This window comes from Salmo salar, chromosome 11 (assembly GCF_965601325.2).
Source record: "Salmo salar chromosome 11, fSalSal1, whole genome shotgun sequence".
NCBI lineage: Eukaryota > Metazoa > Chordata > Actinopteri > Salmoniformes > Salmonidae > Salmo > Salmo salar.
The window spans coordinates 4,106,334-4,134,302 of NC_138301.1; the positions used below are offsets into that span (position 1 = coordinate 4,106,334).

The window sequence follows — 27,969 nt, forward strand, 5'->3', positions numbered from 1 at the left end:
TCAGCCAATCATCAGTCATTTGTGTAAGTGCTGTGCTTGTTGAGTGTCCTTCCCTACAAGCATGCTGAAATTCTGTTGTCAATTTGTTTACTGTAAAATAGCATTGTACCTGGTCAAACACAATTCTTTGCAAAAGTTTACTAAGGGTTGGTAACAGGCTGAATGGTCGGCTATTTGAGCCAATAAAGGGGGCTTTACGATTCTTGGGTAGCGGAATGACTTTATCTTCCCTCCAGGCCTGAGGGCACATGCTCTCAAGTAGGCTTAAATTGAAGATGTGGCAAATACGTCTGCTCTTATCCTCAGTAATTTTCCATCTAGATTGTCAGACCCTGGTGGTTTGTCATTGTTGATAGACAACAATAATTGTTTCACCTCTTCCACACTGACTTTACGTAATTCAAAAGTACAATTCTTGTCTTTCATAATTTGGTCCGTAATACTTGGATGTGTCGTGTCAGCGTTTGTTGCTGGCATGTCATCCCTAAGTTTGCTTATCTTGCCAAGTAGTAGTAGTTTGCAGTATCAGTTGGCTTTGTGATTATTAATGAGCCATCTGATTCAATACATGAAGGAGCCGAGGTTGGCTTTTTTTCCCAAAATTTCATTTAAGGTGCCCCAAAGCTTTTTACTATCATTCTTTATATAATTTATCTTTGTTTCATAGTGTAGTTTATTTTTCTTTAGTTTAGCCACGTCTTAATTTGCAGTATGTTTGCCAATTAGTTGGGCTGCCAGACTTAATTGCCATACCTTCTGCCTCATCCATCTCAACCATACCATTTTTCAATTCCTCGTCAATCCAATGGGATTTACCAGTTTTTACAGTAATTTTCTTAATGGGTGCGTGCTTATTAGTAACTGGAATAAGTACTGTAGTTTCATAAATGCGTCAAGTGCAGTGTCTGGTTGCTCCTCATTACACACCACAGACCAACAAATATTATTTACATCATCAACATTTGAATCACTACAAAACGTATTGAATTGAATAGTGAAGGGAAGAGAACGATGCATAATTATGTAATCACAAATTGTGAATGAAGTCTTATCAGTCTACTCTGCCTACTTGGAGTACAAAGTGTGCATAATTTACTAAATCTGAACCAAAACGACTCCGATGGTTGGGAAGAAATGAATCATGACAAATATGACAATTATTCTTCTGATTCGGAGCCTCAGCCTGAACCTACACCACCGAAGCCTAAGCGCAAAAATGCCAGAACAGTACGCACTGAGCGGCTGCCTGCGCCACCACCAAATTAAACAGTGAGACATCGGATAGAACTAAGACCGTGACAATGCTACGGGCTGATTATCAACACAAATTGTCATCACTGAGAGAGCAGACCCTACATACATCCCTTGCAAAAATACATCAGCAACACACTCACCAGCTTTTGTTGTTTACGTGACATGGACATTCTCCAACTGATGCCATTGCATGAAGACGCACACCACGTAAGCACAAACTTACAATAATTGACTATTTTTGACTGCCGTCATATCAACACATATTCATGATAATGCAATCATTACTTTTGTGCCAAATTTCACTATTTAACCAGCACACTTGGCACTTATAATGATGTTTAGGCTACAAACGTAAACTCACTCACTTTTGTACATCGCCTTGGTCCGTACAATTGACCTTATTTTAGCGCCCCAAAAACGTAATACTTCCAGATCAACTGTAATGTCAATACCATTGTTAAGCACAATTTCTCCCCTGTCTAACAAAATAAATGACATGAGCTCCACGCTGCCCATTTCTGCATAATTCAATAAGGCAATGAGCTACGTCGGGTCTTTTTAAAAATGGCGGGTGGGGAAGCAAAACTAATGCGTGGTAGTGAGAAGGACAGATGTCGTGTGGGAAAACTGCTTTTTTCCCCACTCGATCTGTCCAACTTATCACCTTATCGCCTCTAAAATGTAAATAAAACACTACAAAGAGTTTATATAATGTGTCATTACATACCTATTTGAAGGTTTGTGTCAAATTTTAAATCGGGTTTTTAGGGCGGTGCTAAAGTGATCTTCAGAAGTAAACATTGTCTTTGAGAGTCATGATCGCTTGCAGGGACGACGCAAAAAATGACTAGGTATCCCCCCTTACCCCCGTCACTGTCCATGTCTTGTTTTTAAATGAGAGAAGTGCTACACCTGGTGGAGAGAGATTGTAAGACAGAAATAGTTGCTTTACGCGTGCTGTACGTTACAGCATGACACGTCACGATGTAATGGAGGGTCAGTTTTTTCAACTTTTCTCCAATACTATAGAGCCATTACCATGTCGATCAATGCTTGAATAGAAACGTAGTTCCCACCCCAGATTTTGAAGTCAACACAGTCGCTACAGTCCCATTAGTTTTCTTTGCAGCCTCGTTTAAATGTTGCGATTGCGCACATTTGTACGGAATTGGGTATACATTTTTATGTCGTTATAAAAATATGCTCTTACCGCATTCCAACACATATGCTTTCGGTTTCATAGTTGTAACAAAGGTACTCCACGAATAACATTTATTGAACACTTTAATGTTTGTGTTTTTTGTTTTTACATATAGCCTACAGGGTCATAAACTAATGAAAATGCTATTGTGTTATTAGATACATTCTGCGTTTATTGCCAGTCAGACAGTAAATTCAACAGTGAGTCAAGTATGTCAATCATCGGACCGACAGTCAATTGCCAACGAATCCGAAGGCAGCAAACAGCCGCGACACCTCTGATGGGTTTAGTATTCACAGCGGTGACTATTTGTTCACCCTGGAACAAGGTGCTTCCCTCCCGGAGACTTTTGAAATGCATATGAGCTCAGGAAATGAATCTCAGCCATGGAAGAAAGTAAATAAAGTCTTGGAAAGAGCCCTCTAGCAGTAGAGAGAAAAGAAAGAGGGACAGATAGAGAAGGCGGTAAGGGAGAGGGTGAGACAGCACAGGAGAGAAAGAGAGACTGGGGGAAGAGAGACAGAGAGGGATAGAAAGAGAGAGAGAAAGAGAGAGAGAGAGAGAAAGAGAGAGAGAGATGTTAAAGCGCCAGGCTTTGTGCTCCACTCTCCACTAATCAGGGCCATAATTACTAGGTTGCCATGATGTCAACCATGCAACCAGCCCCCCAACCAGCCCCTGTCCAAGGTTGGGGTCTGGGCCTGGACAATCAAAGCCAGGGTATTCATGTTTTATTGTTAAGCATAGCATCAGGGTTCAAATGTACAATTACAACACATTGGTTTGTCTGACATCCATGTTAAGTGACCAGTGTGTTAAGAAGCAGCGCGGCTTGGCAGAGCATGTTTCGAAAGGGAACCTGTCACGATCTTCGCCTCTCCCGAGCCCATTGGGTAGTTGTTGAAATGAGACAATGTCGTAACTACCAATTCGATATCACGACATTGGCAGAAAATGACGTCAAATTTAATAAACAATAGTAAAAAATAAATAAAAACGTACAATTACAGAATCTGAATTACAAGATTATTTTATATACAAGAAAATAAACATCGGACTGCCAGAGGTATCAGAGGGGCTGTCTTCAGCTATTCAGCTCTAAGCCAGGCATTTCAATGGGAGAGCCAACTGCAGAGATGCAGTAGACATAGGAAGGAATATAACTTTTTGTTTTCTCTCACCTTTATTTATATAGGTAATTCAGTTTAGTCTGGCTGGCATTTTTGTGCAATTCATGTCCAAATCATCCTTTGTTTAGTATCTAAAATGTTTTGTCTAACTCAAAGAAATGACTTATAGATAATATGGACAAGTGCGAAAATACTAATATAGGTACCATTGACTTACATTTGACTTGTGCCACAAATGCAAACAATTTAGCATTTGAAACAGTGGCCAGGTAAACAAAACCAAGGTGTGGCTTGCTGTCATATTCTGTCAAAACCAAGGTGTGGCTGTCAATGACTGCTTGTAGGGTACGGAAACCAATATGTACATTTGTAATTTGGGTGAACTAACTCTTTAAGAGCTGATTAGGTATTACAATGGCATTATTATAATTAGATTTTTGGGGGAGAACAGAGGTGCAAACTTCCTTGTATATTTTAGTGAAGTTTTAGATAGTAGGAAGTGAGACATGGGGATAGACAAAGGAGGAGGAGAAACAGGTAGGAAAGGCACAGACAGTCGGTGAAGCCGAGACTCAAACCCCCGTGGCCATGGAGGGTATGTTTAGTCCGGAGTCAGGAGTGTTAATGCTGTGCCAGACTGCTTACTAGTTTAAGTAGTGCACTATATGAGGCATAGGGTGCCATTTGGGATGCAGGTATAGCTTTCAGTCCACATACAGTTCATCCCTGCACCAGAAACCCATTCTGAAACGCATTCTCTGCAGACTTATAAACTGCAGAATGAAATTGGGATAGGAAAAACACAAACTCCGATGCTCTGGGCTGATTGCCTACTCGCGGGTCACAGCAACAGTGTCCAAACCACTGAAGTTTTCGAGATGATCTGGCGAATTCGGGAATCAGTGGGAAAAGACTCCTGGATTATTACCAGATGGGAAAGAGGCCCGGCGAGCTCCTTTCCTGTTCCTCCACTCAGCCTCCACCTCCTGTTTATGACCTTGCCAGGCCTTGGCTGCATCCCAAATGGCATGCTATTCCCTACAAAATGCACAACTTTTGACGAGAGCCCTATGCACCCTGGTCAAAAGTAGTGTACTACATAGGTAATAGTGTGATAGAGTGAGAGAGAGTGAGCGAGAGAGACTACGAGAGTGAGCGAAAGCGAGAGACAGCGAGTGAGAGAGGCAGAGAGAGAACGAGTGTGCACAGTTACACCACAACCCCCCCTAAAAAAAATCACATGGCTCCACCCAGTGGCACCCCCTCCCGCCTCCAAAACCGAACCGGAGAATCGAGAAACCTCCTGCACCCTTTCTCTGGTATGCCCCCACGTTGGCCTGTGCTCCTGTGGAATTCACATAAACCAAAGCTAATATTGATACACCTGCTGTCGGAAAAAGAAAAATACATACATGGCTTTTCGAAACACACACTTATATTCATATTTCAGCTAAAAACCTAATTGAATAATGTTACAAATTAAAATGGGTGTCAAGTACATTGGATATGACAAGTGAGTTAGCTAGCTAGTAGTCTCCGAAATCATGCATAATTGCGTCAGATACTCGATTAAGTTCTGAGGGGAAACGTATGAGAAAATGTGCTAGAACGAGGAGCAGAAGCAGGGCGGTAGCTCCTCCCCCTTCTCTCTGCAAGTTTCAGTCAAGTCCACAAAGGATTAGCTAGCTAGCAACTCGACTGTCTGTCATTCATTCCTTTGTTCAACTGCTGAGGAACTCATGAACTGTCTGCAGGGAGATGATACACACACACACCGGCGTAGGATTGGATACAACAGAAGCTGAAACTGTCTGAAACTGTCATATTCCCTCTAGTATACCACATTGAAGCATTGAAGGATTAGAAGAGTCGGGACTGTGTGACATGATGTACAGTATGAGAGTAGATTATTTTATCAGTAGTTCGAGGAGAGACAAACCATCTTCAGTGGCCTTGTGATTAGTGTCCACCTGAAATTGGAAGGTTGGGGGTTCAATGCCCAGTCGAGTCATACCAAAGCATCTAAAAATGGAAACTGATGCCTTTCTGCTTGACACTTAGCATTAAAGAGATAGATTGGGGTTAGGGCCATGTGAAAGACTAGTGTCCTGTCCAGAGGGTGTGCTTGTACATCAAGCGGCCTCACGCTACAGAAACAGGAGATACCCTATGGGCAGTTATGGCTCGGACAAGACTTACCTGTTCAATTCTTACTTTTTCCCCCTATGATAGACTGTTACATAGACCCGTCTTTTGAGACTCAATAATCCTGAACTGAGCAGGCCTGATAAGAAAGTGGACAAAAGGATACGATTGTGTGTTAGTATGTTAGTTTTGTTCATTTTGTGTGGAGAGACGTGGAGAGGAAATGGTAAGGGAATGAAAATGTGTGTGTGAGTGAGTAGGTGTGAGGTGTATGCATCTAGGTGTACATGTGGATGTGTGATTGTGGTAAGGAGTGATTGAGGGTGCGAGAAATATTGAGCACAGTGAGAATGTGTGTGTAGCTTAAAGATGCACTGTCAAACATTTGCATAATTTCAGCCAATAGTTTTGAAAGTAGCGCTCAGGGGCTGAATGTGGTCTACGAAAATTGCGTACTACGTCACATACAGTGCCTTCGGAAAGTATACAGACCCCTTGACTTTTTCCACATTTTATGTTACAGCCTTACTCTAAAATGTATTATATTGTTTTTCCCTCATCAATCTACACACAATACCACATAATGACAAAGCAAAAACAGAATTTGACTGTTTTGTTAATTCATAAAAAATTTAAAAAACACTGAAATATCACATTTACATAAGTATTCAGACCCTTTACTCAGTACTTTGTAGAAGCACCTTTGGCAGCGATTACTGTATTTGGGGAGTTTCTCCCATTCTTCTCTGCAGATCCTCTCAAGCTCTGTCAGGTTGGATGGAGAGCGTTGCTGCACAGCTATTTTCAGGTCTCTCCAGAGATGTTAGATCGGGTTCAAGTCCGGGCTCTGGCTGGACCACTCAAGGACATTCAGAGACTTGGCCCGAAACCACTGCTGCGTTTTCTTGGCTGTGTGCTTAGGGTCGTTGTCCTGTTGGAAGGTGAACCTTCGCCCCAGTCTGAGGTCCTGAGCGCTCTGGAGCAGGGTTTAATCAAGGATCTCTCTGTACTTTGCTCCGTTCATCTTTGCCTAGATCCTGACTAGTCTCCCAGTCCCTGCCACTGAAAAACATCCCCACAGCATGATGCTGACACCACTATGCTTCACCGTAGGGATGGTGCCAGGTTTCCTCCAGAAGTGACACAGCATTCAGGCCAAAGAGTTCAGTCTTGGTTTCATCAGACCAGAGAATCTTGTTTCTCATGGTTTGAGAGTCTTTTGGTGCCTTTTGGCAAACTCCAGGTGGGCTGTCATGTGCCTTTTACTGAGGAGTGGCTTCCGTCTGGCCATTCTACCATAAAGGCCTAATTGGTGGACTGGTGCTGAAATCGTCCTTCTGGAAGGTTCTCCCATCTCCACAGAGGAACTCTGGAGCTCTGTCAGAGTGACCATTGGGTTCTTGGTCATCTCCCTGACCAAGGCCCTTCTCCCCCGATTGTTCAGTTTGGCGGGGCGGCCAGCTCTAGGAAGAGTCTTGGTGGTTCCAAACTTCTTCCATTTATGAATGATGGAGGCCACTGTGTTCTTGGGGACCTTCAATGCTGCCAACATTTTTTAGTACCCTTCCCTAGATCTGTGGCTCGACACAATCCTGTCTCGGAGCTCAACAGAGAATTCCTTAAACCTCATGGCTTTGTTTTTGCTTTGGCATGCACTGTTAACTGTGGGACCTTATAAAGAGGCGTGTGCCTTTCCAAATCATGTCCAATCAATTGAATTTACCACAAGTGGACTCCAATCAAGTTCTAGAAACATCTTAAGGATGATCAATGGAAACAGGATGCACCTGAGCTCAATTTTGGGTCTTGTTGCAAAGGTTCTGAATACTTACGTAAATTTGTTTTTATTTATTAATTTTTTATTTGCAAAAATATCAAAAAACCTGTTTTCGCTTTGTCATTATGTGGTATTGTGTGTAGATTGCTGAGGAATTTTGATTTATTTAATACATTTTAGAATAAGGCTGTAACAACAAAATGTGGAAGAAGTCAAGGGGTCTAAGGCACTGTATGTGCATATATGTGCACCACGTCATTGCTCTCTCTCTGAGCCGTTGGTCCGCCCTGCAACCTCATTGGATAACGCTGGGCAGGCCTCTTGCTAGCTGTCACTCAAATGGAAAGGGGCTGAAGCTCATTGGCTGAAACTCGAATTACTAGGGGGCTGGTGCACGTGGGGAAAATGTAGGGAAAATGGCACTGCACAGCATCTAGAAAACAGTCGCTTTCAAACTATGGATTTCGTGGATAATTGAGGTAAAACAGTAATTCTGCTCATCGATTATGCAGGTTTAAACTACACTTTCACACATCCAGCCTAAAAAATAAGCCAAAGTACCATTCAATCTCTTTAGGTATGATGCTTGGCCGTGATGACAGATGTGTGTGTCATTGAGTGTGTATGGGGCATATGGGTCCTAAATGTGTGGATAAGACAGATTGCTTGCTGCTAACGAATGGCGCACGCATGCACACACATGATCTTCTACTCCAGCCCATTCAGGGTTGGACAGGAAAGGAGAGGAAAGACAGACAAGATGGGAGGAAGTCATATAAGGCCCCGGGAGGACCAACAGGAAGCTGTAGCGACTAAATGAGATGAACGAGACAGAGAGAAATACCACAAGGCTGTCTTCATTAGAGCACACTGTAGTGAAATATTTTGCAACAGACAAGGTCTAGACATTACCATTTTGGCACATTTTCTTCAGCTTCGTGCCTACAGAACACCACCCAGAATTCTTTCCCAACCTATCCCATGAGGTCTTTGCCCTGGAGCAAGCCCAGGACCCGTATTCATCAAGAGTCTCAGAGTGCTGATCTAGGAACATGTCCTCCTGTCCATACTAGTCTAATCTCAGTGAGATGTCAGAGATCAGTGTCTTGGGCTTGGCACCGCTCTGGTATTTGCCAACTCCACCCCTACATCCACCACCACCACAATTCCTCCCCCCACTGCTACTCTTCCCTCAGACCCTTTTGATCAGCCACAGTGTACCCCCCTCTGGTCCAAGTGAGCCCTGGATCAAGCCCTGCTAATGGGGTTGGCTCAGGACATAGAGGGCTGGCAGGAGAGGAAGGTGAGGGAGATAGGGAAGGGGTGGGGGTAAGGGGAGCAAGAGAAAGGGAGAGAGAAAGTGAGGTGAAACCAGAGAGATAGAGAGAGAGAAAGAGAGAAGGGGAGGGCAAGGAAAGAAGGAAGCCAGTTGGAAAGACATGCACAACTAGGGAAAGAGGAAAAGAGAGGGAAGAGGAAGGAGGGTGCATCCCATGGCTTCCGCTGAGGGTAGTTGCTCCAATGGGCTCTCAGGGGACGGAGGGCTGTTCCCCGTGTTACGCAACACATTCTTGTTCTCATCCGGCTCGAAGGACCGTTCCCCCACAGCCGGGGAAACGTTAGGGTAGGGTTTTTAACATCCCAAATTAGTTGACTGTAAATCTCTCTGGATAAGAGGATCTGCTAAATGACATGAGTATAATGTCACATGAAACATAGTAACTAGAATGTACATTAAAACTACTTTGTGGTGGGGTCTGTGAAGGTTACCATGCAAAGATCAAAGGTCAAGGGCCAAGATTCTGGTCTTGGGCTGGACATTAGTCTGGAATGGTGGGATTAAAACTGCCCCCAGATTAATCTCTGCTGGGGGACAGGCAGGGAGAGAGAAACACATGGGGAAAGAGAAAAAGACCGAGGGAAACAGAGACAAAGAGAGAGAGACACAAAAAGAGAGGAAGAGAGATAGAAAGATAGAAAAAGATAAATACAAAGACAGAGAAAGAGACAAACAGAGACAAAAAGAGAGAGACCGAAAGAGAGAGTGAGATGGAGGCAAAGAGAGAAAGCCTCCTCACTAATCTGTCATCTGCCCCCTACCCATGCCAGATGCCCACTAGTATTGATGTTGTCGCACCAACTGGGCTAGGCTCAACAAGCTACTCCCCACTCCCCATCCAGAACAGCCTATGATCCAAGATCATAAGACTTGGACACTGTCAAATGTGGAAGTGCAACACACCTTCAATCAAAACAAATACATACACAATCAGGTTGTACTGTATATCCTTTCATATATTTTGAAAAATGAATAGTTGTTAGTTACAAACACAATCAATAGATTTTATTTACTTTCTTCGCTGCCCACCCAAACCTCTTTCTTTTTCTCCCCTCACATCTTATGTCGGTCTCTCACTCACTTTCTTTCCTCTTTCACTGTGCAGTGTATGGAGGTAGCGCCACAGTTGAGTTTGGCCCAGTGTGAGCATATTGTGTGCACATGGCAGCCATATGTAGACATTTCTACAGCACTGCAGAAGCCAACAGAGACCTGAATTCCACTGCATCTATCCTATCGCCATCAGCACTCATTTCAAATGTCACCCGCGTTGTCCCCAAACAACCTTACACTTTGGCTCTTTTGCCAGGAATCGCAAGAGGCATTTCACCTAACCACACTGGCATCACAACAAACCAGCACACCACAGACAAGCACACACATACGCAACGCGTGCGCACACACTTACACACTCACACACAGCGTTTACAGAGATTACAGAGAGAGCCCATTTTCAATTATCCAAATGTGAGAGCAATTCTGTTTTCATGATTAAATGTTATCACCCAAGATGGAATTGCCAGTTAAACAAAAAAAATGTACTGTCACCATTCCACCCAGAGTCTAATTTACACACGTGGCAAATAAATCATTGGCGTGTGCGTGCCATGAACACATGACACCGGGAAGAAAACGTTTAAACAAGCCCAAAGTCCATTAATGGAAGCTAAACATTCTGTATCAGGAAATGCTGTGGCCTGCCCTAAATGGCTATTGTGATTAGTGGTATTCATTAACTTCTCTGATGTGGTCTCCATTATACTTGTCCAAATCAATCGCAATTGTTCCCAGGTTCCTTTGGATTTGTTTGAGAGTTAGCGAACGGCACGGAAGGATCTCGAGAGGTTAGACCGAGAAGGTTGTAAAGAACCAAGAGGCACGAAGCCCAACACGCTGTGGTCTTGACGTAAGAATGACATCAGTTAGCGAAATATGACACAATGTCCTATGCCTGTACTTCATGGTATCTGTGGACCAATAGGTGATGGTGTATGAAGATCAACATGGTTGAATCAATAAATGTATTTCTTGCAGTGTTTTACTCAGCTGGCACTACAAAATGTTAATGGGCATGACTGTACATATCCGAAAGGAAGTAAGGCAATATGACACCAACTTTCAGTATCTCTAATAAAACAAGTGTCGGCCCCACTTTATATTGATAGTCCCATATCTGTTGACAAGCAACTGCTTGCCATGGTTACAGTTAGGGTTAGGTTTAGAATAAGGCTTAGGGTAAGAGTTAAGGTTAGGGTTAAGATAAGGTTTAGGGTTAGGGTTAGGATAAGGGTTAAGGCTAGGGTTACAGGATAGTTAGTTGAAATTATGTTGACAGTTACTGAACATCTACAAATGATCTATTTGGAACTATCCAAATAAAGTGTTACTGGGGTGCCAAAACCTAACCCGTTGGGTCTTAACTTGGCACAATTACTGCCCACTGTAAAAGCAACTCTATTTTAGAACTAAACCTATATAGAGGCTTCTCTGGGAGACACCATTTGTGGAGTGCCAGGCCCCCAGAAAAACATACAGAGATGGTTTGCTCCACTGTTTGGCCCATATATGTCACTCCTACTCCAGACTCCACTGAAGCTTAGTTCTCTTTGTGAAAAAAGGAGCTGCATTTCATAAGAATAATCCCTCACTCCCGGTGACATGGAAACACACTCAGTTATGTTTTTCCTTACATTTTCCCCCACTACTTTCTCCCTACTGTGTTGTGCAAAACTTGAGCTCAACATGACAGACCTCAGTTTTGGTGTAAAGTCCTACAGCCAGATGTTCGAAGGCCAGACATCCAATTGACCAGATGTCTGGCGAACTAGTAAAAAATGTCAGCAATTTGATTACAGGATTACATTTTAGTCATTTAGCAGACGCTTTTATCCAGAGCGACTTACAGTAGTGAATGCATACATTTCATACAATTTCATACATTTATTTTTTATTTTTTATATATTTTTTTTCTGTGCTGGCCCCCCGTGGGAATCGAACCCACAACCCTGGTGTTGCAAACACCATGCTCTACCAACTGAGCTACAGGGAAGTCCGATCAAACCAAGTGTCCAGATAGCTATACCAGTGGGTAAGACCATTTAAGCAGATGCCCATACAGACAACCTGTCAACCAGTTGGACATACATCAGGACCAGTTGAGCTAACCATTTGTCTAAACATTGGTTGACTCAAAATTTGATTGACAAGACTATTGAGTGATTCGATGTGAAACCCAGACCAAAAAAGATTTTGGGGATTTTAATCCATAGAATGGTCCTTTGGAGAAAGGATTGTTGACATATACTGAACAAAAATATAAAAGCAACATGTAAAGTGTTGGTCCCATGTTTCATGAGCTGAAATAAAAGATCCCAGAAATGTTCCATACGCACAAAAAACATTTCTCTCAAATTTGGTGCACAAATTTGTTTTCATCCCTGATAGTGAGCATTTCTCCTTTGCCAAGATAATCCATCCACCTGTCAGGTGTGGAATATCAACACTGATTAAACAGCATGATCATTACACAAGTGAACACTGTGATGGGACAATAAAAGGCCACTCTAAAATGTGCAGTTTTGTCACACAACAAGTTTTGAGGGAGCATGCAATTGGCACGCTGAATGCAGGAATGTCCAACAAAGCTGTTGTCAGAGAATTTAATGTTAATTTCTCCACCATAAGCTACCTCCAACATTGTTTTAGAGAATTTGTCAGTACGTCCAACCGGCCTCACAACCGCAGACCACGTGTAACCACACCAAACCAGGACCTCCATATCTGGCTTCTCCACCTGCGGGATCGCCTGAGACCAGCCACCCGGACCGCTGATAAAACTGAGGAGTATTTCTGTCTGTCATAAAGCCCTTTTGTGGGGAAAAACGAATGCTGGTTGGCTGGGCCTGGATCCCCAGTGGGTGGGATCCAATTACAATCTTGTCTCATCGCTGCAACTCCCCAACCGGGAGGCGAAAGTCGAGAGGCGAAAGTCGAGTCATGGGTTCTCTGAAACATGACCCGCCAAACCCCGCTTCTTAACACCTGCCCGCTTAACCCGGAAGCCAGCCGTACCAATTTACCATTCAACTGATGACTGAAGTCAGGCTGCAGGCGCCCGGCCGCCACAACGAGTCGCTAGAGCGCGATGAGTGCCACCGGCCAAACCCTCCCCTAACACGGATAATGCTGGGCGAATTGGGCACCGCCCTTTGGGACTCCCGGTCACGGCCAGTTGTGACACAGCCTGGGATCGAACCCGGGTCTGTAGTGACGCAGCGGTCTAAGGCACTGCATCTCAGTGCTAGAGGCATCACTACAGACCCTGGTTCGATTCCAGGGTGTATCACAACCGGCTGTGATTGGGAGTCCCATAGGGCGTGCACAATTGGCCCAGCGTCATCTGGTTTAGGGTTTGGCCAGGGTAGGCCATCATTGTAAATAAGAATTGTTCTTAACTGACTTGTCTAGTTAAATAAAAATAAATACATATTTTAAAAAGATGTCTGGAATGGTAGGAAAGTTTGCATGCTTCATCCGATTTCTCCCATCATCTGATTTCTCCCTCCACAAGTCTCCACTGGTGTATATACTGTAGTATAGGCTTGCACGCTCTTCCTGGAGACCTAGGATTTCAGGCCAACCCTAATTTTTTAGCACATCTGATTCTACTTACCAGCTGCTCACCAAGACCTTGGTCACGTTCCCCTGCTCAGACGTTGCATGCATCAACCAATGCATGTCATCAGCTGTGCAGTCGGCCACCAGATTGCTATAATATATGATGGGGTTAGTTGATTCGTAAAAAGTGGAGGCTGTTGGGAGGAGCTATAGGAGGAGGGGCTCTATATAATAGCTGGAATGGAATACCTGGAAAGGAGTCAAACGTGTTTGATACCGTTCTATTGATTCCATTCCAGGCATTACAACGAGCCCGTCCTCCTATAGCTCCTCCCACCAGCCGCCACTGTATGTAAAATACCTATCCAGGCATTGTAAGATCTGGTATGCGTCAGCAACGTCTGAGCAGGGAAACACAACCTTTAACTAGCTGAATCAGGTATGTTAGGTTAGGGTTGGACTCCAGGAAGAGGGTTGGGCAGCCCTGCTGTAGTAGATGATGGAAATATGTTTTTCTCCCCAACTCACCACCAGTTCAGAGAAACGTGCGTGCAGTTCCTCAGCCGGGGGCATGGGGGCACTGAACTCCAGCAACTGCAGGGGCACGCTGTCCTTCAGGTTGATCTCCGGGGGCTCGCTGCTGCCAAAGCAGCACAGGAACCCCAGGGCAGGGCGCGTCCGCTTCCGCGGGGGCATCGTGGACCACCGGAGAGTAGGGGACGAGAGGGGTAAGGGGGGGAGTAAAGGGGTGGTGAGGCTGCTATCTAGGGGGCATGATCTGAAAGACAAAAGAGAAAGAGAGGTAAGGCTAAAATTAGGGCTAAATAATCCAAGAGGGTGGCTTGTCATGGCAACATTGTGTGTTGCATCGTTGTTGAGAACTTCACAGCCCGAAATACGCAAAGATATAGACCTGTACAATCATAGAACCTCCTAAGGAGTAAAAAAAAACAAAAAACAGGCATAATAATATATGGATACTGTGATTCAACATTACAGCCTCATCTGCAATAATGTTGATAGCCATATCCTCTTCCCTGACTCGCCTTTTATATTTTCTTTCCAATTTGTTGTACTGGTATATAATGGGACACAAGGTTTGCCAGATCTTCCCCTAACAATATTCCTAGGTAAGCAGGTTACAGTAGGTTGCCATAAACCCGTGAATGAAGGGCCAGCCGGATAGTAAAAAGTGAAGAAGGCTTCCCTTCCAGAAAACCCTCTCACTCTGAGCAAAGAATGAAGATGCGTTTCTTTCTATAAAACCACACTGAACCCCTCACCCATGTCCACTCAAGGGGCCATACTATTTTTCCCACCTTCTCGCTCTATCCATCCCTCCATCTCGCGCAGGGGGTATAAGGGAAGGGATGGGCCACAGCGGCCTGAGATGCGGTCTGCAGGGACTGGCACCCATCTCCTCTCTGTGCATTCGGACGGGCCCTATCTGGCCTTCTTCGACCACCTACAACGAGGCCTCTGTCTGTGTGGGGGCGAGGGCGCAGGCAGTGGCACTAAAAGCTGGCCGTACCATGTTTGCTCCTTCACTCAAGCAGCACAAAAATGATGGGGATGGGGGAGGACAAGACGGGTAAAGGACTCTGTTTGTGCAGCAATGGGCTGGCTATACTCTGAATGACAGAGTCCAAAATAAGGGCTGATTTTTCAATGAGAGGGGAGGATTTCGGAGCTGCAGAGATTAGAAAAGGATAAAGGTGGTCAGTTGCGTATGAATGCTTACTCCCATACCGGTGTTGTACATGTAGGCACAGACGCACACGCACGCACAGATGTATTTATACTCATTCACAAAGCTTAATAATCTATAAGCATTTATAAGACATAACATTGGCACACTATTCCCTATACAGTGCATTACTTTTGACCAGAGCCCAATTCTCATGCCTCTCTCTTGCAGGTTCCCTAAGCGTTTTCTCAACGTAGGAGTGAGTTTCCAGTGCAATCTCTAAAAATATACGGTAGCCAACGCACTGTAAATTATTTATGAATATGCTCCTTTCTCAAGAGTCTGAGAGGGAAAAAAAGTTATGAAGAAAAAAAACCTTGGTTTCTCTCGTTCTTTCTCTTATTTGTTTTTCATACACCTGCTCTCTCTTTATAAGCAAATTAAGAAACATTACAATAATGACTGAAACAGAAGCACATTATATAGGTGGTCAGGCACTCAGGAAGAATCAATGTTTTCCATAGAGTCCATACAAATGATATGGTAATGAACAGAATGTAGTTTGCCAATGAGAAATAACAGACTTGCTCTGACCCTCCTAAGTAAAAAAAAAATATTTGTGTGTATGTGTGGCTGTGCTCAATGTGTCTTTGTAGGTTTGCAAGCCAGTACATCAATGTATATTGTTTTATACATTATACAGTATGTGCGAGTTTGACATTGCATCTGTGTGTTTGTGTATGTGTGTGTGTTTGTACAGGCACAAACACTTGGGCACACACACATGGGTACAGACATAAACAGACAAAAAAACAGACAAACAGACAAACAGACAAGCCGCAAACATTCGCAGGGGAGGTGTGACATTCCAACGCTATCAATGACCCTATGGAAACCGCCTGGTAGTAGCATTGGGCTAGCATTGTCTTAATGTTACTCGTTTACATCAGCTTTGCGGTCAGATTAGGGAAATTCCACGGTAATGGAATTGCGCTGAGACTGATTTTTTACTTAAAATGTATGCCAAACAAAGACCATTGATTTCAAAGTTTAACAAACCATACAACTCTACGCACAAGGACTACTTTTAACCATTTACACTGAACATGTTACAAAAACACATTTACTGAAAGAACTGTGCAGATGCAAGGTTTAGTAACAGAATTTCTATAAAATCAGTTTTTTGTGTCCACATTTTCTAAAAACTCAGCTGTGACATGACACAATGACTTTGAAAAAAAATATTTTGGTTATTGTGTGAAGGGGATTTACACATGGTAACGGAATTGCTGTAATGGAATTTCATCATGGGTTCCTGATCTGTACTACACAGAAATATATAATTATGGATATGAATATAATTCTCTTCATGGTGATGTATCCTAAATAGGTACACAAAGATATATATATGCAATATCCTCCTTTGCATTTTGAGGTATTATTCTGCACACTGGCTATTATTTTAATGAGCTCTGCCCCCAAACAAGACCAAATTTGGTTAGTTCGGACCTGACCAAATCTGAACCAATCATAGATGTCTATAGTACAGTACAGCACAGCACAATACAGTAGAATTCAGTATAATTCAGTACAGTAGAGTGTTGTTCGTTACAGTACAGTATAGTTCATTACAGTACAATACATTATAGTGTACTCAACTCTAGTCTGCTCTACTGTGTACTGAACTATATTTTACTGTACAGTACTGTACTATACATTTCTTTACCATACTCTACTGTACTGTGCTGTCCAAACTTGTGAACCCAACTGTGGTTTGTGACTACTATGATTTCCCATTGTAGCCAATTCAACTGCAGAAATTCCGTTACCAATTTTGCTGGAAATTCCGTTACCAATTTGGTAACAAAATTTCGAGTTTGAATAACTGAATAATTAATAAAACAATTTACATCAGTAAAAACACTATAACTAATTGGTAGGTCTACCTTTACGTCTTACTTCTGTGAACTTATATGTTAAAGATATGTGGGTTTTTGGTAAGAGAATGTAACGGAACAAGGCAATGTTTTTTAAACTTACTGAAGGCAGAAACATTTATCAAAAACTAAATATAAGTGTTGATATTAGTTGTCAGGGGACTAAGAGCCCTTTTCTATCTGTTTGACCAGAAATCAAAGCCTATGCATATTCCTAATTTTAGAATGGAAAATGGTTGAAAAATGTATGTTTCTGCCATTAATTTCTCAAAAATAGACTCTTAGCTTTCATTTGACACACAATTTGACATGCTTCTATGAACTTCACATGTTCATGCTCATGGGTCCTTTTACATAGAAATTACCATAGTGTTAGCCTGCCGGCCTCCTCCATCAATCTGCAAACTTATGTCTGTCAATGGGGACAGGGTCTTAAAAGGGGAAATTTGGGATAGCTTAGAAATGCCTCATGAGTTTAATTCAACAGTCAGACTTTATCAGAACCCAGAATATCTTGTTTTACTCCATTTTTGTAAATAAAAACTATAGCTTTAAAGCATGGTTAAAACTATCATTTTGTTATCCTGGATGGTCAGTCCTTGCATCCATAGCTGCGTCTCTCAATTTGAGAGTGGTTACATTTCTCCAATCGCATCCCTCAGCTGTTCAACCAAAATTCCCCAGCTGGGTCATGTAATACTTCCCACTGGAGACAGGAATTCCTGCATCTAGCTGTCCTCCTGCTTCCATTTGCCACTCTCCCCCTCTGTTTTCAACTGTCTAAATGAAGTGAAAATGTCACACAATTCCCAGACTTCACTTTAAAAAGATTGTTGACACACATCCCATAAAGCAGGACTTAATACACTGACCAGATGTGACCATACATCACATGTCAACTGCCACCAGAGTCGTTCATCTGCAGGCCAGGGTAGCATTTTCTGTCAACTAAACTGAGCTGGAACATGCAAAACACATCCCTTCTCTATCCCTGTGATGAATAACGATGAGTGTCCTTGAGATCTCTCCAAGCTTTGCGTGTGTGCGTGTGTCTGTGCATGCATGTGCAGGTGCGTGTGTCATGAACGAGTGTATGAAAGAAGAAATTATAAGCATATGAGTGTGTGTGTGCAGTGTGTGTGTGTGCATGAAAGAGTGTATGAAAGTAGAAAAAGTGTGTGTCCATGTGTGAGCGCGTGTGTTGAGAAAGTACACTGAGTATATAAAACATTAAGAACATCTGCACTTTTTATGACATAGACTGATCTAGTGAATCCAGGTGAAAGCTATGATCCCTTATTGATGTCACTTGTTAAATACACTTCAACGGGTGTAGATGAAGGGGAGGAGACAGATTAAAGAAGGATGTTAAGCTTTTAGAGAAATGAGACATGGATTGTGTATGTGTGACGTTCAGAGGGTAAATGGGCAAGACAAAATATTTAAGTACCTTTGAAAGGGGTATGGTAGTTTTATTTTATTTCACCTTTATTTAACCAGGTAGGCTAGTTGAGAACAAGTTCTCATTTACAACTGCGACCTGGCCAAGAATAAAGCAAAGCAGTTCGACACATACAACAACACAGAGTTACAGGTAAGATAAGGGAGGTAAGGCAATAAATAGGCCATGGTGGAGAAGTAATTACAATATACCAATTAAACACTGGAGTGATTGATGTGCAGAAGATGAATGTGCAAGTAGAAATACTGGGGTGCAAAAGAGCAAGATAAATAAATAAATACAGTATGGGGATGAGGTAGTTGGATGGGCTATATTACAGATGGGCTACGTACAGGTGCAGTGATCTGTGAGCTGCTCTGACAGCTGGTCCTTAAAGCTAGTGAGGGTGATATGAGTCTCCAGCTTCAGTGATTTTTGCAGTTCGTTCCAGTCATTGGCAGCAGAGAACTGGAAGGAAAGGCGGCCAAAGGAGGAATTGGCTTTGGGGGTGACTAGTGAGATATACCTGCTGGAGCGTGTGCTACGGGTGGGTGCTGCTATGGTGACCAGTGAGCTGAGATAAGGCTGGGCTTTACCTAGCAGAGACTTGTAGATGACCTGGAGCCAGTGGGTTTGGCGACGAGTATGAAGCGAGGGCCAGCCAACGAGAGCGTACCGGTCGCAATGGTGGGTAGTATATGGGGCTTTGGTGACAAAACGGATGGCACTGTGATAGACTGCATCCAATTTGTTGAGTAGAATGTTGGAGGCTATTTTGTAAATGACATCGCCGAAGTCGAGGATCGGTAGGATGGTCAGTTTTAAGAGGGTATGTTTGGCAGCATGAGTGAAGGATGCTTTGTTGCGAAATAGAAAGCCGATTCTAGATTTAATTTTGGATTGGAAATGCATAATGTGAATCTGGAGGGAGAGTTTACAGTCTAGACACCTAGGTATTTGTAGTTGTCCACATATAGTAGTTGTCCACACATGTAGTTGTCCACGTAGTAGGTGCCAGATGCACCTGTTTGTGTCAAGAACTGCAACGCTGCTGGGTTTTTCACGCTCAACAGTTTCCTGTGTGTATCAAGATGGGTCCACCACCCAAAGGACATCCAGCCAACTTGACACAACTGTGTGAAGCAATGGAGTCAACATGGGCCAGCATCCCTGTGGAACGCTTTCGGCAAATGAAGTCTGTTCTGAGGGCAAAAGGGGTGGGGGTGTGCAACTTAATATTAGGATGGTGTTCCTAATGTTTGGTATACTCAGTGTACAAGCATGTGTGTGTGTGTGTATTTGCATGAACAAGTGTATGAAAGCAGAAAATATGTGTGCATGTGGGTGTGTGAGTGTAAGCACATGATCAAGTGTATGAAAGGAGAAATTATAAGCACATGAGTGTGTGTGTGTATACTATATCTCCAGCCTCATAGAGAGGACCACGTGCGGCCAGTCTTCGCTCAGCAACAGTCCCCCTGGCTCTCTTCCAACCATGCCCAGGAAAAGTAGGCCAAGACATACACTCACATACACTTGTACACTCTTTCCCCAGCGTGTGTGTGTGTGTGTGTGTGTGTGTGTGTGTGTGTGTGTGTGTGTGTGTGTGTGTGTGTGTGTGTGTGTGTGTGTGTATATATATGTGTGAGAGAGAGTAGGTAGGAGGATAGAGATAGGTGAGAGAGAGAGAGAGAGAGAGAGATGAGAGAGAGTCTGTGTTTATATCCCCAACAGCTGCTCATCCTTCTATATGATCAGTTTCTGCTTCCAAATAATTCACTATTTTATTTTCTGTTTCATCTCTCTTCCTCTTCCCTCCCTCCCCTCCTCCTTCTACTGTTACATCTTTCTTTAGGGGTTAGAATTGTAACTCCTCCCGCCATGACCCTCTTCTAACAATAACTTATGGGTTTTTTTCGAACACCCTTCTCTTTCTTGTATTGTCGGTTGTGTCTGTTTCCCCATTTCAGGCACTGTCTCTGTCTCTTCTTCTCTATCAGTCTTCCCTCAACTTATTCTTCCTCAATTACTGTAATTTATTTACATACTACTCTTTTCCTCTCACTGATCTTAACCTTTGGCAATCCCACTTCTCTCTCTACATCTCCTTTTGCTTTTTTTCCATTTCCTTTTTGTTTCTGCCTCTCGCAGTCATTCCTTTCCATTCCTCCTCTCTGGTTTCTCGTCTCATCTCTCTCTCCGTCCCCCTCCCCCTCTCTCTCCCATTTTGTGTCAGTGATCTGTCAATCCACCAAGGCTCACACACACTCCACATTACCACAACTCCACATCAAGCCAACTCTCAGTCAAAATACTCCTAGATTCCAGGTTTACAAAAACAAAAACAAACCTTACTGAAAAGCCTGCCTTAGTATCATCCGCACTGATGCTGTTCATCAACACACAATCTACACCGTTGGCTCAGTAAGCTAAAGGGAGGATCTTGAGAACCGCCCTCCTTTCCATCATCATTTGCTCCAGGTAGAAATCGCATGAAACCATCTCGCTCACATTCTGTTTCACTGACAAGTGTAGTAAAAGGAAACGTGAATACAGCAGTCAGTCTGCTTGACCATACTACCAAAAAATTATAAACTGACCCTAGAGCAGGGTCTGTGGTCCCGTGTGTCTCACCTGGTAGAGCATGGCGCTTGCAACACCAAGGTTGTGGGTTCGATTCCCATGGGGGACCAGTAAAAGAATGTTTACACACACTACTGTAAGTCGCTCTGAATAAGAGCATCTGCTAAATTACTCAAATGTAAATGTCTAGCGATGGCTTTATACAACTCGTCTAAATACAGCCCACGTGACAGCAGTCCAGCTCAGAAACAAGGGGAGAGTATGAGCAAGCCTGCCTGCACACCTTTCTGTCTTTCCCTACATGCGTGTGTGTCACTCACAGCAACACAATATTCTCTAGAGTGCAACTCACAGGGGATCATATATACAATGCCTTCAGAAACGATTCATACCCCTTGACCTTTTGCACATGTTCTTGTGTTACAGTTTGAATGCTAAATGGATTCAATACTCTTTTTTTTACCCATCTACACACAATACCCCATAATGACAAATTGAAAACATGTTTTTAGAAATATACAGATACACCAGTGGAGGCTCCTCAGAGAAAGAAGGGGAGGACCATCCTCCTCAGTGAAATTTCATAAAAATTAAAACAGTGAAACACAAAAAAAAGTTGTTTTGCAATGAAGGTCTATAGTAACTTCAACAGCACTCTCTGGGGTAGCGCCATAGTGTAGTCGGAGGACAGCTAGCTACCGTTTTTCTCTGGCTACATTGACTTCAATACAAAACCTAGGAGGCTCGTAGGCCTCACCCCCTCCCATAGACCTACATGTTAATTATGACCACTTCCGGAGGATGACCTCCAACCAATCAAATATTTTGCAGTATGAACTGACGTTGTCCATCCAATCATAGGATTAGGATCGGGGGATGAACATACTGTATAGTGTGTTGTATTGGGGTTGTGCTGCAGAGCATTATGGGGAGGTTCTATGTGTTGAGAAGCTTGGTGAGTTGGTGACATTATTGGATAGAGATTAAGAGAGAAAAGTGATAGTTGAGCATTTTTGGGATATTATTCAATTCAAATTAGTTTCTTCAAAATACAGGAGACGGACGTAGATTATAAATTGTTTGCTTGGTTTTAGAACTTCATTTTTGTGTCCAGTCATTTCAGTTTGCCTTGCTAACTGCAGTAGCAATTACTGTAGCAGTATCTAGCTAGCTACCAGCACAAGTGTTCCGTTTTTGCCTCCAGAATGGCCAACGTTACTGAATAGGTTGTGGACTTTTTGTTGAAGAACCCCTTTCATTCTCTGGGGTACACGGAAAAGGTGCGAATTAAAACCAAGGGTCGATCTCTGCCTGAGATCATTTTCATGAAGAAGGATGAAAAGGTGAGGGCATTCAATAACAATTGGTATCAAAAGTATAGCTGGTTAACAGGGAGCCTTTCAACAAGCCGCCTGTATTGCTGGCCTTGCCTGTTTTTTGTAAAGTCTGAGCCTTTGGCGAAATGGGGCCTACAGTGAACTGAAGAACATCGATCGTTCAGCTAAACAGCAAAACAAAAACAGGAAGCATTATAAATGCCCAAATCAGATTCAAGCTTCTGGAAAAAAGCTGCATCGATCATGACGAAGGTCAGGGATGTTCTAAAGCAGTTTATCGTCACCACAGCATTTTCGGTCATGCAAGAATTTTAGAGGACAGGACGAGAGGGAAAGTTCCGCTAACAAGGGCAACTATAAGAAGCTTGCAGAGGTAATTGCACGTTACGATGCTTTACTTGCTGAACATATGTTGCAGCAGCCTAGGCTACACCTAAACATTAGAGATCTGACATGCCTTGATGAAAACGAGACAGTTTTTCCAGTCTGATTAACTGTAGGCTACTAATAAGAGCAGCTGCAAACAGACTATGCTCCCTGTCCATCTGGTCAGGGTAAACTAATTGGTAATGTATTTATAGTACATTTGTTCTGGAGAAAATGTGAATGTGATCATTTGGTTTATATTCAAAATTGGGCTGGCTAGGCTGCTTATACATTTGCAATCCAAAATTATTAATTGGAAATAATCAAATCAACATAATAGTGATGACAGATGTCAGCAAATGTTTTATTAGGCCTACAGTTGTGTAGGCCTGCATGATGCAAACATGCATAAAGCAAGCTCAGCCCTGTGAGTTCTATTGTCTATCAGTTGTTGTCTCTATGTCTGGGTAGAGGAATTCCCCCTCCTATTCTAGTCTAAATATAATTTATATGAACAAATATAATGTAGCTGCACTTTGAAAGGGTTTTCATCCCCTCCGGGGCCAGGAGTTTTTTTCAGTAATTGTTTTAAAACCATGTGACCTGATTAGGAAAAACTGGTCCCATCATAGCCCATATCAAAGCTTTTTACAACTGATTAATCACTGTCATACCTTATAGGGTCCAGAGTTGTTTAACAGACAAGGAAAAACTCTGGGCCCCAGGGGGGCAAATATTGCCTCACCACTTTGGGACCTATGCTGCCACCATTCTGCTTGCAGTTATCAGTTATAGTCAGGTATGTGGATGATCAGGCCTTTATTCAGGAACATTTCCTGGGATACTTTGATGTGTCAAGTGGGTGAGATGCGCAGTCTGTGTTTGACCTTTTGAATTCTGAGATGCGAGTTTAAGTTGTTATGGATAGGGGGCAGTATTTTCACGGCCGGATAAAAAACGTACCCGATTTAATCCTGTTATTACTCCTACCCAGAAACTAGAATATGCATATAATTAGTAGCTTTGGATAGAAAACACTCCAAAGTTTCTAAAACTGTTTGAATGGTGTCTGTGAGTATAACAGAACTCAAATGGCAGGCCAAAACCTGAGAAGATTCTGTACAGGAAGTACCCTGTCTGACCATTTCTTGGCCTTCTTTGTCATCTCTATCCAAAACAAAGGATCTCTGCTGTAACGTGACATTTTCTAAGGCTCCCATAGGCTCTTAGAAGGCGCCAGAACGTTGAATGATGACTTTGCAGTCTCTGGCTGAACAACAGTAGCGCATTTGGTAAGTGGTCGATCTGAGAACAATGAGACGGGGGTGCGCGTGCACGAGACGACTCCATTTTCAACTTTGAGTCTTTAAACGAAAACAGGGTTTCCCGGTCAGAATATTATCGCTTTTTTACGAGAAAAATCGCATAAAAATTGATTTTAACCTGTTATGGCTAGGGGGCAGTATTTTCACAGCCGGATAAAAAACATACATGATTTAATTTGATTATTACTCCTGCCCGGAAACTAGAATATGCATATAATTATTAGCTTTGGATAGAAAACACTCCAAAGTTTCTATAACTGTTTGAATGGTGTCTGTGAGTATAACAGAACTCATTTGGCAGGCCAAAACCTGAGAAGATTCCATGCAGGAAGTGCCCTGTCTGACAACTTCTTGCCCTTCTTGATTATCTCTATCCATTACAGGGGATCTCTGCTGTTACGTGACACTTCCTACGGCTCCCATGGGCTCTCAGAAGGCGGCAAAAAGCTGAATCGTGGCTTTGCAGGCTCTGGCTGAAAAAAAAGTAGCGCGTTTGGGTAGTGGCTGGTTACAGTACTGTGAGACTCAGGCGCGTGCCCGAGTCGACCCCATGCTTTGTTTTCTTTCGTCTGTTTACCTAAACGCAGATTCCTGGTCGGAATATTATCGCTTTTTTACGAGAAAAATGGCATAAAAATTGATTTTAAACAGCGGTTGACATGCTTCGAAGTACGGTAATGGAATATTTAGAAATCTTTTGTCACGAAATGCGCCATGCTCGTGACCCTTATTTACACTTCGGATAGTGTCTTGAACGCATGAACAAAACGCCGCTATTTGGAAATAACGATGGATTATTTTGAACCAAACCAACATTTGTTATTGAAGTAGCAGTCCTGGGAGTGCATTCTGACGAAGAACACCAAAGGTAATCAAACTTTTATAATAGTAAATCTGAGTTTGGTGAGTACCAAACTTGGGGGGTGTCAAATTAGCTAGCCCGTGATGGCGAGCTATCTACTTAGAATATTGCAAAATGTGCTTTCACCGAAAAGCTATTTTAAAATCGGACACCGCGATTGCATAAAGTCATATGTTTGAAAAATTGAAGTTTTCGGATTTTAGAGGAGTTTGTATTTCGCGCCACGCCTTATCATTGGATATTGGAGTGGTGTTCCGCTAGCAGAACGTCTAGATGTAAGAGGTTTTAACTTCATGGAGAAACTCGCTGTCCAAACCTACGATGGCGCAGTGTAATGAAATGCATCTGATATTTATATTTACAGCTAAGTCCCCTCCTGTTCCCTGATTAACCTCTATGGGCTCGGTGGGAGTGTAATCCCGTGGCGCGATATTCAAATACCTCAAAAATGCAAAAACTTAAATTTTTGAAACATATGACTATTTTACAGCCATTTAAAGACAAGACTCTCGTTAATCTAACCACACTGTCCGATTTCAAAAAGGCTTTACAACAAAAGCAAAACATTAGATTATGTCAGCAGAGTACCCAGCCAGAAATAATCAGACACCCATTTTTCAAGCTAGCATATAATGTCACATAAACCCAAACCACAGCTAAATGCAGCACTAACCTTTGATGATCTTCATCAGATGACAACCCTAGGACATTATGTTATACAATACATGCATGTTTTGTTCAATCAAGTTCATATTTATATCAAAAAACAGCTTTTTTACATTAGCATGTGACGTTCAGAACTAGCATTCCAACCGAACACTTCCGGTGAATTTACTAAATTACTCATGATAAACGTTGACAAAATACAGAACAATTATTTTAAGAATTATAGATACAGAACTCCTTTATGCAATCGCGGTGTCCGATTTTAAAATAGCTTTTCGGTGAAAGCACATTTTGCAATATTCTAAGTAGATAGCCCGGCATCACAGGGCTAGCTATTTAGACACCCAGCAAGTTTAGCACTCACCAAAGTCAGATTTACTATAAGAAAAATGTTATTACCTTTGCTGTTCTTCGTCAGAATGCACTCCCAGGACTTCTACTTCAATAACAAATGTTGGTTTGGTCCCAAATAATCCATTGTTATATCCAAATAGCGGCGTTTTGTTCGTGCGTTCAAGACACTATCCGAAAGGGTAAATAAGAGTGACGAGCATGGCGCATTTCGTGACAAAAAAAAAGTGAAATATTCCATTACCGTACTTCGAAGCATGTCAACCGCTGTTTAAAATCAATTTTTATGCCATTTTTCTCGTAAAAAAGCGATAATATTCGGACCGGGAAATCGTTTTTTTATTACAAAGAGAGTGAAAGTAAAAGCATGCTATCCCCTCATGCACGAGCCTCAGTCTGATGGCCCTCTGATAGAGCACTTGCCAAACGCGCTAATGTGTTTCAGCCTGGGGATGGAATTACATCGTTCAGCTTTTTCCCAGGTTCTGAGAGCCCATGGGAGCCGTAGGAAGTGTCACGTCATGCCAGAGATCCACTGTATTTGTTAGAGATGATCAAGGAGGGCAAGAAATGGTCAGACAGGTCACTTCCTGTAAGGAATCTTCTCAGGTTTTGGCCTGCCAAATGAGTTCTGTTATACTCACAGACACCATTCAAACAGTTTTAGAAACTTTAGGGTGTTTTCTATCCAAAGCCATTAATTATATGCATATTCTAGTTACTGGGCAGGAGTAGTAACCAGATTAAATCGGGTACGTTTTTTATCCGGCCGTGCAAATACTGCCCCCTAGCCCCAACAGGTTAAGAGGTGATGACAACTCCACTCCACTACCATTGTCAACTCTCTCCTGACATGAAATGAAGCCACGTCACGTGCCCCCTCGTCCATTGGCACATTGAATGTTTCCTCTCCAAGCACTGTGAGTACCCCTATCAATTCTCTCTCATCACTGTATGTAAAGTCAATCACATACACAAACAGAAACACATTATGACCAACTGGCAAGTGTCTTCACTGACATTTTCAACCTCTCCCTGTCCGAGTCTGTAATACCAACATGTTTCAAGCAGACCACCATAGTCCCTGTGCCCAAGAACACTAAGGTAACCTGCCTAAACGTCTACGGACCAGTGGCACTCACGTCTGTAGCCATGAAGTGCCTTGAAAGGCTGGTCATGGCTCACATCAACACCATCATCCCAGAAACCCTAGACCCACTCCAATTTGCATACCGCCCCAACAGATCCACAGATGATGCAATCTCCAATGCACTCCACACTGCCCTTTCCCACCTGGACAAAAGGAACACCTATGTGAGAATGCTATTCGTTGACTACAGCTCAGCGTTTAACACCATAGTGCCCTCAAAGCTTATCAATAAGCTAAGGTCCCTTGGACTAAACACCTCCCTCTGCAACTGGATCCTGGACTTCCTGACGGGACGCCCCCAGGTGGATAGGGTAGGTAACAACACATCCGCCACGCTGATCCTCAACACAGGGGCACCTCAGGGGTGCGTGCTCAGTCCCCTCCTGTACTCCCTGTTCACTCATGACTGCACGGCCAAGCACGACTCCAACACCATCATTAAATTTGCCGATGACACAACAGTGTCTGATCACCAACAACGACGAAACAGCCTATAGGGAGGAGGTCAGAGACCTGGCCGTGTGGTGCCAGGACAACAACCTCTCCCTCAACGTGATCAAGACAAAGGACAGTATTGTGGACTACAGGAAAAAAGAGGACCGAGCACGCCTCATTCTCATCGACGGGGCTGCAGTGGAGCAGGTTGAGAGTTTCAAGTTCCTTGGTGTCCACATCACCAACAAACTAACATGGTCCATGCACACCAAGACAGTCGTGAAGAGGGCACAACAAAACCTATTCCAGCTCAGGAGACTGAAAGGATTTGGCATGGGTCCTCAGATCCTCAAAAGGTTCTACAGC

The 27,969-nt window shown here is 43.0% G+C and overlaps 1 protein-coding gene across 4 annotated transcripts in view; it reads right to left on the bottom strand.

Annotated features, from left to right (window-relative positions):
- The window catches only part of daam2 (dishevelled associated activator of morphogenesis 2), a 260,782-nt gene that overhangs the window by 129,843 nt on the left and 102,970 nt on the right, over positions 1-27,969 (bottom strand). For all 4 annotated transcript variants that reach the window (XM_082957632.1, XM_014126170.3, XM_014126175.3 and 1 more), the window contains exon 2: positions 13,992-14,241. In XM_082957632.1, coding sequence (XP_082813758.1) covers positions 13,992-14,159 — 168 coding nt within the window. In that variant the 5' untranslated portion in view covers positions 14,160-14,241. The remainder of the gene's footprint in view (positions 1-13,991; positions 14,242-27,969) is intronic.